The sequence below is a fragment of the Perca flavescens genome, chromosome 3 (assembly GCF_004354835.1).
Source record: "Perca flavescens isolate YP-PL-M2 chromosome 3, PFLA_1.0, whole genome shotgun sequence".
Lineage (NCBI taxonomy): Eukaryota > Metazoa > Chordata > Actinopteri > Perciformes > Percidae > Perca > Perca flavescens.
In genome coordinates this window covers 18104356-18117148 of record NC_041333.1, presented here as the reverse complement: position 1 = coordinate 18117148, position 12793 = coordinate 18104356, and the positions used below count along the sequence as shown (strand labels likewise).

The following is a 12793-nucleotide window of genomic DNA, read 5'->3' as shown; positions in this document are numbered from 1 at the left end:
CATTTCCTTCCTTTCAAGGCACTTCAACAGTATATGTAGTGCAGAGGAATTTTCCATGTTGTCTATGTCGCCTCTATTACATTACAGCTTTACAGCTATTACAGTATTGTACTGCACTGTACTGGAAAAACACAGGGCTGTGACTACATCTTCAAAGTATTTCATAAAACTTAATTGTAAAATGTAATTTTGACCAAAAAAAAAGACAAATTTGGGTGTAAATAACATACTATATTAATATATGTAGGCATAAATAACACAATACCATGCGTAAATGTTCCAACTTACCTGGTTTAGGGGGCTTTCCACCTTGTCCTGTTGGGGGAAAACAAGTAAAATGTATTTTAGGTTATGCTTTTGCCCTGTAGTATCAAAATGTTCCATGTTATCATACAAACATTTCCATTTTGTCTTTATATGATTTTATAGACGTAAGATTCAAATATCATTTCAAAAGACCTACAGGTTACGAGCAGTGTTTTACACAGTTTTCAACTTTTCAAAGATTGCAAAATAGAGAGCTACAATTCTTTTGTCTCTCTATTCAACAGGCTTGTTTTGAATTAATCATATTGAGAGGTTAGAAAAAAGGCCTGCATATGTGTAATGACAGCCAAACCCCTAAAGGAAGCTGTTTACTGATTGACAAAAAGGTGTCTGTTAATTTTTTTTTTTTTTTATCTTCATACTGTACCTGCTCCCAGTCCTCCATTGCCCAAGCCACCATGCCCAACACCTCCTGGCACCAGACCACCTGGCCCCACACCACGCACTCCACCTCCATAACCTCCTACTGTCAGGGTTAAACACAGACAGGTGTGATTGTGATCAATATTGTTGTTGTCATTATTGTTGACAACATTCATCAACTTTTTGAACTTTTTCAACTCACATGATAGAATTATCACAGTTCTCATCACATTAGTACTTCCTGCAGTCATAGCTTGAATACTTAGCTATACTTACTATACTTATTCAGCAAATGGGAGCTGAAGTCATGACAGGACACTGTCTATGGTTGGTGAACTGTTGCTTAAGTGGACTGTACATGCAGAGCTGAGTGTATCTGCTATGGATGTGTGAAATGACAAATCCCAGGTGCATTAAGTACAGTACAAAGCAGGGACTGCCCATTTGGACAAGACATTCAGGGCCCTGGGAAAGCAACACTGCTTTAACTAATGAGAGATTACTATGTGAAAAATATTTATTTTATCACATGATTAAAGTTACATAATTATTATAAATACTCATAAAATCCACCAGGTATCAGGTGATCATGAGGCTAAACATAATTTTTTAAGAAATGTATTCAAGACTGATTTTCTAAATATTTTACAATATAATTTCTTACATAGAAACAGTTTAAGTTTCCTATATCCAAATCACTGAAACAGTAGTGCACCAGTTCACTATAAAACAGATGATATTCTTATTAAAATATTTTATACAGTAGATGGGGTGGGGGTCATAAATCTAATCTTCTACTCACCTGCAGCTTTAGCTGGTTTATAGCCTGCAGGGACTCCTCCAGCAGACCCTTGTAAAACAACAATCATACAGAGTATAGAGTTATGCTGTGTCTACATGTAGTGATGTAATGGACAGTTTTTTGGCCCAGCAAGTTATAATTTTGTCTTACTTTCTCTCAGGACACCAGGAGAAAGTGTTCTGGCGTCTTATGCCATTTTATGCATGTATGCATATATGTTTTTATATTGTGACTGAGCAAAGGTCCATACAGACGTGTGTGTGCTTCAAAACCTATGTCCTATTTAAATTTGGCCATACCGCAATGAAAGTGAGAAGATATTGTATGGTGTACACCATGCATGTACAGTATACTGTATGTATGTATATATACATATATTTGTATTTGTGCTTATTAATCATTTTCCACAGTAGTATAATTAAATTGTTATACATCTGCTAAAGACAAACAGACTTTGTTTTCTGTGGCTGTGTTGTGGATTATGTTTGTTTAAACTGTCCAGACAGTCATTGGAGGTTCTGTTACCTGGAAAGAATCCAGTTCCTGGTCCAGTGCCTCCTGGTCCAATCCCAGCACCAGGTGGTACATACACACCTGGAACACACAACAGAGAAAGGTCAGTAACTATCACCAACACGCATGACACTAGCTAAGTGTGGTCAGACAGTTCTAAGCCATCAAAATCTTTTTTTATTATTCTTCTATTGCAATGCGTGTAACAGCATTTCTAAACAATGACCACATTTATCAGATAAACATTCTCAAACACTTTCATCATCTGTGACACAGACATCAAAACTGGAATAAGTCCTTGGCATACACATCTGCCCCAAGTCATGGCAGTGATGGGGCGCACAATGAAATGTGAACACAGCAGCTCCAGCCAGAGCCAAAATGAAAGCAAAAACAATAAACAAAAAAAACTTTATAGACTTGATTAGGAGAAAATTCCAATTGTTTTCATTCTGATGAGGTATTGCAGTTGGAGACCTCTCAGAAAGTTGCTGCAGCACTGCAGACACCCTCAACCCCCACCTACATCCCCTAGCCTCATTTCTTGACTGATTTTTGGCTGCAAACCAGAGTAACTCCTGAGATGGTCGTTCTGGATCCCAGACATGGTGGCCTCATGTGTGCAAGAAACAGCAACAGAAATAAAAGAAAGGGAGGATGAAAATCCCTCCAGTTGTTCTGGGACGACTAACAGCTAAATCCAACGAGACCGTTGAGCTAAGGCCAAAAATACAAAGTTATATTTTTAAGGGAAAAACCTGGTTTATATCACTAAAAACAAAACACAAAGGAGAGCATGGGGCTACAGGACCACAATGATTATGTTTAATGGCTTTTACATGTGTTGGGAGGCCAATTAATTTAAACCACATGTCAAAAGCGTTCATGTGTTTATTAGTGAATACTGTGTGAACACTGTGCTTCGAGTTCTGTATGTGCCCAATAACTATATATATATATATATATATATATATATATATATCTTTTGTACTGCTGAGGTTAAAGAAACTGAGCAGTCAATGCCGATCAATGGAATAAACCAGTGAGATAAATAATCCAGAAGCACACTCTAAGAATCAACTGTTGGATGGATTTAGAAGATAGTATTGCATAAACAGGATATTAAAAAAAAACAATTGTGGGATCACTGGCTTGTAAAGAAAATGGGCTAGGGAGTATGCCTTTATTTTGGGTAGAAAGTTAAAGGTACTCTAAGCAATGATTAGACTACAACATTTTTTGTCACATACAGCAAACATCTACACACTATCCGCTAGCTGCATCCGCAGTGGGCTAAACACACTGTAAAAAAATGCAGTCTCCGTAGACAGCCTAGGGTCCACACACGCCAACAAAAAAAGAAGTGGTCCAACCTGGACCATGCAGACATACACAAACCGTGTTCCAGTGTTCAGCCAATAATGGACAAGAAGGATTTGGGAGGGGGGGTGGGGGGGGTGGTAGTGCGCTGAAGCACAGAAGGGAGGGGACGGGATGAGGAGGGAGGGGACGGGATGAGGAGGGAGGAGCGAGCTAGTCTTCGTTTTGTTTGAAAATAGTTTGAACATCAACAAGAAGTAACGTCACCCAACATCGCTTAGAGCACCTTTAAGAAAATTGGAAATGACACGGCAGAATCTTAAAGTGTTGATATAACTGCAAGTTGTTTATGTTGAGGTAAGCAGGAACAACATTGTCATATTTACTTAGATACTCCAAAACCACACACAAAATCTGATTAGAAAGGTAACAAAACATTTGTCTGTTTTTGTTTGAGAGATAACAAAACATTTGTCTGTTTTTGTTTGAGAGAAAAATTCTTTCTCGAGCAGTAATAGGTGCACCTTTACAGAGTATGGTCATGCAAATGTGCTATCTTTTTTTTTTCAGCAGCAGTATAAACGTAAAAAAAGTATAAATGGAAACAGTTATGGCAGCAGCTGTGGCGTTGGACACAAAATTACTAAATTAATGAATAAATGGACAGATGAGAGGGAGGGTTGACTTTTAACTTATCCTGACTCATCCAGATCTAGGAGCTGGACAATGGTAGAACCAATTTTGTTTTCTTGGGGTTTGGCCTTGTAATACTGAGGACTGACTGAAGAGAAGTCGAAATCCTACAGGCTCAAATCAAAATTAGGAATAAATAATAAAGTCCAGGGTTACGTATTTTATTATCAAAATTTTAGCATGTGTTTGTGTCTCTGTCAGTTTGCCTGTGCCATTGGCTCCATAGCAGAGATCTCAGGTGCAGGCACCGCATGACGGGGGTGGAGCGATTGTTGTAAATTCTGCTCCTTCATTTCACAATCAAAAGGAGGATTTCCTGTCTCGGCAATGCAAGCAAGGCAAGAGTGAGTGTCTGCTCCAGTTTTCCTCTTGCTTAGAATCCCATAATGCTACTGTACCCCTGTTACAGAGTGCATTAGGTTCACTGAGACCGTGCATCCAAAAAAGGCACATACTGACCTCTGCCAAGTGACCTGACCTACCTCAATAAATTTGAAGATTTCTTCATGATTGACCTAATTATTGTCGTCATCATCATCATGCAGTTACGTTCGTTGTAAACTCAGCCAGGTCATGGGAATGTGCTGGAATTTGTGTGAAGGACAAGACTGACTTCTAGAGCACACGGGATTAGCCGAGGCATAATTTATGTCAGTTGACTCCAGTCAAGACTTTGCCCTGAGTGTTTGTGATATGATTAATGTTGGTGAATAAAAAACCATGGGAAAGAAGTTTTGAAAATATATTACCATGTAGTGACTTTCATTAGTTTATTTGTTTATTTAAAAGGATCCCCATTAGCCGCCGCCGAGACGACAGCTAGTCTTCCTGGGGTCCAAAAACTTTCATTAGTGATCTGATCTTGCTGAAATAATGGCTATCTATTAATCTATCTATTAAAAGATAAGAAAGTTAGAATGTCAACAGCCTTATGTGTACAAGACAAGCAACTAGAGGATGACAAGTTAGAAGACAATTCTTAAAACTATATTATTCAGCTTGGGGCAGGTTCATTTCAACTGGAACACAGCAATATATGTGACAGAATTGTATTACTTGTTAAGATAAACGATGTTAAAAAGGAAAGACGGAAGCATCGACATAAAACATCAGACTGTTGTGAATTTTCTTACATACATAAGTCAAATGAATATGAAAGGTACATGGTCCTGGAGTGAGATACTAACACTTGCAATGTTTCAATGTCAGTAACATTGTATATCTAGAACAAGTCTTGGGAGTATTGTATAAATTATTTCCCTGTCAAAATGTCCATATGGGTCCCACATGGGTTATAATTTTAATTTGCGTCCTTGTTTGGCAACACAAATGTGGGCTATAAAGTGTATACAGTATATGGGCAACCCTCAGTCCCATTTGCGATATCTGCCTGTTACCATTTGGGATAAACATGGGTTATAGACAAAAAATGTAAAACATTTTTTTAATGTTCCCAGTTTTTTCCCCCCAATCTTTTCGGTTGTCTCACCACATACTGTATCCCAGCCAACCAGTAGGAGTAGCTACCGCAGGAACAAGGACGTGATAATTCACCCTCTTCACCTGAGCTGATAGCCATAGAGCCAGAAGACATACTTACTTTACTAAGTAAAAACAAAGAAAGAAAGAAAAAACAACTTTTATACTTGTTCTTATAATTCTGAAGTGACCTTGAAAATGATTGTTGACATGCGTGACACAAGTAGGCATATCTAAACAGTCCTGTCTTGTGATGTGATTGTCATAGTGATTTTCAATGTTTTCTAAAATCCCTTAGCAAACCCCCGTAGTATGTATAATTTTTTTTTTATATATTATTTTTTGGGGCTTTTCCCTTTATTTTTGAAAGTGGATAGACATGAAAGGGGGAAAGAGATGGGGGATGACACACAATAAAAAGAAGCAGGTCAGATTCAAACCCTGCCCCACTGCAGGTCTCAGCCAACATGGGGCGAACGCTCTTACTGGGTTGCCCCGTATGTATCATTTTTTAAGTGTTTTGTTGGTGAATGCTTCTTTTATGAATGAAAATTCTGTCACTTCTTGAAACTTTCACTATTAAATCCCAAATCTATCAAGAAAGCAATTAAAATGTCATAATCCAAATTCAGTTTCCAGAGGATTCAAATGTGTATTTAAACAGCACAAAAAGGACAAGCTTTGTCTCACAGGCTTAGATAAAAATAATTTTCATACACAACATATGTGTATGTTAGTGTTTTGGTCTCTCCAATGCCGTTGTTTTGAATTTTGATAAAATGACGTAGTCCACCATACACAAGCTAAGAGATGGAAAGGACAGTATCCAGCGCCTTCTAGGTTTAGTTTTGGATCATATCATGTTTTGAGTGTTGACATAGAAAGTTAGATGTTTATCAACTATTATGCTGGCAAGCTATTTTGCCTGAGTATCAATACTGGCAATACAGCCCACAGAAAGAAATCTATGTAATTCATGAATTTATCTACTGATTGCAATCAATGTGAAGAATTTATTCTCTCTTAAAACAGTTGGTTTTATGGGGTGTATGGGTTACTGGGCTGACGAATAATAACATAATAGAGGAGAAGTTAGGTAATTGTGAGTTAGAACTTGTTTTGTTATTGAATAAAACCAAAGCCAATGACGTGTTTTTCCATAGCACCTCCCATGTTAATGACAGTTTTTACAATTGCTCTTTGTGACTTGAGAGTTTAGTTTCACTTTATATACACCAAGCTGGTGAGTAATGTGACATTTCCAAGACCCTGCGCTGTGGTTGTTTTATAATAATGGAATGCCAATGAATTGATGGAACAATTTTCATGATACTTAGGCATGCAAAACAAAGTCATGTGAGTACATACTCAACAGTCACACATGCAACCTCAAAAAAGTTAATTGCGGCATTCCCCTTCCCTTACAAAAGACTTACATGACCATTGCCGTTCATGATCACAGTGCAGTGCTCCACATAGTTTGTGAAGTCTTGAGGAAAACTGCTCTGTAATGTGTTTACACCACTTTGACCACCTGACATTTACACAATTCTGCACCACTATTTCCATCACTTTCAATATAATTTTTTAATTAATAAAATGTTTTGGCAAACTAAAAACAGTTTGCTGTGTTCAGACAAATCCAAAACCACCAGAATAGGAGGTTTGGTTATCTCTTTATGGAAAGCTCTCATACAGCAACAGTGCAGTGAATTCCTGGCACCCTTACATCTCCCATTATCAGACATGTGACAGCTGGCCCACTATCAGTCACCCCTTGCACTGTCTATTTTCCACAGCATGTTGGAGGGTGGAGGAGAGTGAGGAGCATCAAAGAAAGTAAAAATTAAAATGGGAAATTCCATTTGTTCGTGCACCTTGCACTTTAACCTGACTCCATGATTTATACACTTGCCTAACCTTGTCTCAGTGACAAATCTCTGAAGTAGAACATCAGTTTGAGGGTTGCACTAGCAAACAAACTCACAGCCTACAGATGGCAATATTTTAATGCCTAATAAGACCTGATTCTAATCTTGTCATTGTTCAGTTGCTAGTGTTTGGGTGTCTTGGGTGAAGTCTTCCCACTGGAAGCTGACAGGAAATCATTACATAATTAGGAAAGACATGCCTTTGAAACTTTTTTTAACAGCTGTTGACTCTCCTGTATGTTATAAATATTTTAGAGCTGAACATGATGAAAGAATGGTTGAAGATAAAAAACAACTCACATTATAACTCAATTTTCAGAAACTGATTTACTGTATGTGACTATTTTTTACAGTAGAACTGACACCGCAAAAAGGTACAATGTCAGAAGGGCCATAAAGTGATACCTTCACTATTGTGAAGGATGTGAAATGTCAGACCAAAATACAATGAGCCATTTTTTTTCATCTTAAGCTCTTTCAACAATATATACATTAAATTAACTAATGCAACAACTGAAAATAGCAGCAAGATGATGGAAGTTGTAGACACAAAATGAAATATTGGGTATGGGACATAAAGCAAGTTTTGGTTTCAAAACTGAAATTGAGCTTTGGAATGAAATATAGTGGCCTATCATCTGAATTGTGAGGAAAAACATGACTGAGTGAGAAATCATCAATCAGAATTTTGCACAAGATATTGACAGTTCCACTTTTATCCTGGCAAGTTCACATAAAAGCATAAAATCTATGATTTATGTGAAAGAGAAAACATTCATGATCATCCAGTCCGGTCTGCAGATGTTTAATAAATACTATGTGAGAACTGGACATGTTCTCCAGTAATCCAACAAAACACTTAAAGAAATACTGTTTAGTTTAGACCAACTTATTGATGCCAAAAGCTTAAATGTGCCATGTTTACCCCTACCCTCTCCAGAATTTCATTTTATTATCATCTTTTCTCATCAGTTCATCATCAGTTATGGCTTTTTATTAAAAATATATTTTTTATACTAATGTTGTGCTCATGTTGTCATGTTGAACTTGAACATCAGTAAGCTCCTTGCAGCCAACAGCCTGGTGAGGGCTGCTTGCAGAGTGGCTCGAGTGAATCATCTGAGTTATTGTGCTTCTTTGTTGAACACTTGGCAGTGGTTGATTGCAGACCAAACATCTGACTGGGAGATGCTGGGACTGACATTCATTCACAAACAAGGTAAGTAAGGACTAAACAAATTAGTAACTGATACTGTATGTGTTTCTTGCAATAGTGAGAACTCACTACTACTGTACCCTCATATTAACTGTGCACATGCCACATTTCTGCATGTAAAAGTGATGCCTTTGTGAGAAACCTGTAGGGGTTTGACTCACTAATTTGTGATCCAACATTCTTACAACTCAGCCATCCACGTATGAAGGAATTGGATCGCATCAAACACTCCATCGGGTTTACAAAGGTAAAACTATCGATAATAAAATATTATGAGTCTAGTGCAAAGGAGTTGTACCCTAGACATTTACAGTGCAGTCCGTTTGAAATACTTGTCTATTTAAACCCATCCATCCCAAACCTTTGTTCTGATCCCTACAACACTCCTAACAGTAGTTACGGTAAAAATGGTGATATGAAAATGTTAGTTATCGCTTTCTGGCTAGGAGTTGTCCAATCTCCTAACACTTTGCCAGGATGTCTGCCAAAGTAAGAATGAATACATGGATTAAAAGTTCTTTCACAACAGCAAACCTTGGTCAGTCAGTGCTTGATACCAAAAGGTTCCTTCCCAAACAAACTGTCTGAATGAAGTCACCTCACTACAAATTACACCAAACCACTCAACATCTAACTAATTAAAATGCATTTGTGGGTCCGGCATTAAAGAAGTTGAAGAAATTGAACAAAACCCTCATTGAAGGAAAAAACTCCATGTCTTGCTTGGACGGTACTTCAAATGGTGTATTTCTTTATTTACAGAGTAGAGTTTATGAGCACTGGGATGCCTACTGTATGTGTCACATTAATCCAGTATGCTGTGGTTGGCACTCAACCTTGCCAGAAGAGGGATTAGAGCCAGAGGTGTCCACAACACACACTACCAATAAAGCCTGAAGCAGCACTTGCTTGGGGATTAAAGACAATCAGTTTGAGTATCAACCAGCAATGTTGGGGTAATGCTGCAATTCATCAGTAGTATTTTATAACAACTAAGGCATGCCATCCAATCGGCACTGTTTTCGTATAATTTCACCTACAGTCAGGCAAGTGTCACCGATTAATGTGTTAAACTCCTTGGCCAATGCCAAATGAGGCAAACTGGCTTCAAGCAGAAAAGAAAACATCTCACAACCTCTTTAATTCTTTGGAGACTGTGAAGGAACAGAACAGCTATTTTTCACTTTTAATCTCCCACTGGCCCATCAGAATTCTGCCATTAACTGTGTCTTAAAAGCCAAGCTAATGACTTTGGCACAAACTCACTAGTTGGTTGTTGAGGTTGTCTGGAGGAATACAACATCAAGGTAAGAAACAGAGCAATAGGATACTTGATACATTCTGGGCATTTACAAGGTAAAAGTAAATATTAAAACAGCATTGTCAGTATTATTGGAATTTGCAAATACCTTATCAGCTGTTCACTTTTCCCTTTATTAAAGGCAGTGAAAAATAAGCTTGATAAAATTCCTAAATTGAGGAATCTATTCAAATAATTTTATTCAACCATTTAGGTCTTAGGTTTGATTCAGTTATCAAATGCAGCAATAAAAAATAGAGGCCACTAAGCCCAAGCTGCGTCAACACAAATTCATTTTGATGAGAATACCACCCAACTTACTGTATCCATGTGACATTATGTTTGTTTGTAGAATGTAAGGTAAGTCTGCCTCTTCCATCGTATGAGGGAGAACCAGCAAACATACTACAGTACAAGGTTATAGGGTAACATGACAGGTGGCATATTTATTAACATACTCCATCCCAGATGTTTCATGTAGGACCATAACTCATTTACGCTTGGTGATGGAAAACATTCAGGCAAGCCTTGCACTACACCATCAATCAAGGGTTGAATTTCGCAAGCATGAGAGGTATTTTCTGTGCAGAGGCATTAAATGAGTGGATTGGGTGTTAATGAGGTTCATGTTACTCACAGATAATTGACCCTTGGACCATGCCGAGAGCGTTTTTCTTTCCAAGTCAGACTGCACAGACACAGATTGAACTAGTTTGAGAGCCACAGAATGGTTTGATATGGATGGATTCAAAACTCACTTAAGATCAAAGTTGTGCAGCAATGCCAATATTGATATTTGTTGGCTCCTATACCTGCTCCATAATTTGCCTGAATGCACCTCAAAATCTCAACTGATAAATGGCTGGCACAAAGAAGAAAGGATGTGCTTTGAGGCAGAAAGAAGAGGGGCTAATACAGTTTTTGATCATAAAATCTATGACCTGACAAAAACAGACTTGGTAGACTTTTTCAACATGATCATGTTAGAGGAGGCCAATAAAATAGCTGCGACAAATGAGACTTTATATGGACAACGAATGTTTCTTTGAGGACTTTAACAATCTAAACAATGCATCTGAAAGGACTCTGGAAGATAAGAAAAATAAACAGCTGTGACTTTTAAGCAAATAAATACTACAAAAAATGGACTTCACTCCAGCATACCCAGCGCCAGATGTTAGACATGTTTTCCATTGGGGGGCTGAATAAGAACCAAAACAAAGCAATGCAGAAAAAGGAGAAAAAGCAAACTGAAAGGAAAGGCATGCTCCCAACCTCTCTCTCCATCTAAAACAGATCAGCACTTGAAGCTAATCCCTCAAATCTGCATGTTGTTGCTTCATGGATTCTGGGCAGAACACTCCTCTGACTTCAAGAGAAGACCAGGTCAAAGCTTTAAGAGTGACACATACACTATCTGTCCACCTGGGAGTTCATCAGGGGTGAATTTAAACCGGTCGTTTTGCTAGGTGGAAAGAGGGACCAGCTAGAGAACCGTCTCTTCCTGACATCTTATAGGATAGGGACTGCAGCCATGTAAACATACACTAGGTGTGTGTAGGATGCAATTTTACTGTCTGAAATACATTAAAAATACATATCCCTAATAAACTAGTATAGAGAACCCCACAAATGAATAGTTGCTTAGGTTTGAATTAGCATTATTTATATTGCCTTCAACAGCGGTGTGATGGGACACCGCTATTCAGGGCATCAGTAAGTGTGCAGAAGATCAGCCAAACTAAACAATCTTTAATTTTCATGACTGTAGCGCGTGGCGTTACATTATTAATGTATTTAAATCACCAAACAAAAAATACATTGCAATGCAATTGCAGAACATTTTTTAGTTATGAGAATTATGAGATAAAGCCAAAATAACTATAAAAGCAACAGAAGTTAGCACTAAACACAATACTTTTATTTCTTATAAATGTACACTAAATAACACTGCAACCGATAGATATATGGTTTATAAAATATATAACATGTTTCAATTAAAATAAATGAAACTACTCATTAATACCTTATTGCTGATAAGCATCAGCAAAACTTGTAATTATTTATAATAGTTTTATGTCTCTGAGGGACAAAGAGGTATAGATAAAAACAGATTGAACCTGTTCTCAGTCTGTGATTAATACAGCAAAGATAATGGCTCAGTTCACCTATAGCACACACTTACCTCCTTGAAGAGAGGGCTGAATCAGTGCTAAGAGGAAGAGTCCACAGAAGAGCAACAGAATGTTTCTGTTAGCCATCTCGCTCCAAAATGCACACCCCTCTCCCGATCAGCTGGTTTTATTCTCTTCTATCTAATTACAACAAGCCCAAAGTCTTAAAGAGTGGGGAAAAAAGTGAAAAAGGGAAAAGATATGAGACTATACGTAATTAAGAGAGGGCAAAGACTCTGGTTCAATGGATTACTTCGCTTTTTTTCCTCCTCTATGTCTGGTGTTGCTGTTTTTATTCTGGTCACTCCTGCCAACAGTACAGACACTGCTGCCAGCAGGGAAAGAGCGAGAGAGGGAAAGACAGACACACACACACACACACACACACACACACACACACACACACACACACACACACACACACACACACACACACACACACACACACACACACACACAGAGGGAGAGAGAGACCCCCCCCCATCCAGAAGGAATTGAACTGTCTGCCAAACATTTGCATGGATTGGATACTGAGCGTACTTAGCTACAAGAGTCAAGAGAGAGACAGAGGAAGAGCAAACCACATCCCCAGATCATTACCTCTTCTCTATAGCTCTAATTTTCAGCTGGTTTTCAACACAAGCAGTACGAGTTATTTTTGCTGTTTCTCTTAAG

General features: G+C 38.1%; 1 protein-coding gene across 9 annotated transcripts in view; it reads right to left on the bottom strand.

Moving 5' to 3' along the window:
• Positions 1-12450, bottom strand: part of elna (elastin a) — a 56465-nt gene extending 44015 nt beyond the window's left edge. For all 9 annotated transcript variants that reach the window (XM_028574582.1, XM_028574585.1, XM_028574586.1 and 6 more), the window contains exons 1-5: positions 12130-12450; positions 2018-2086; positions 1493-1540; positions 695-793; positions 289-315 (exon numbers count right to left, since the gene is read on the bottom strand). In XM_028574582.1, the coding sequence (XP_028430383.1) occupies positions 289-315; positions 695-793; positions 1493-1540; positions 2018-2086; positions 12130-12205 (319 nt within the window). In that variant the 5' untranslated portion in view covers positions 12206-12450. The remainder of the gene's footprint in view (positions 1-288; positions 316-694; positions 794-1492; positions 1541-2017; positions 2087-12129) is intronic.
• Between the last annotated feature and the right edge of the window lie 343 nt (positions 12451-12793).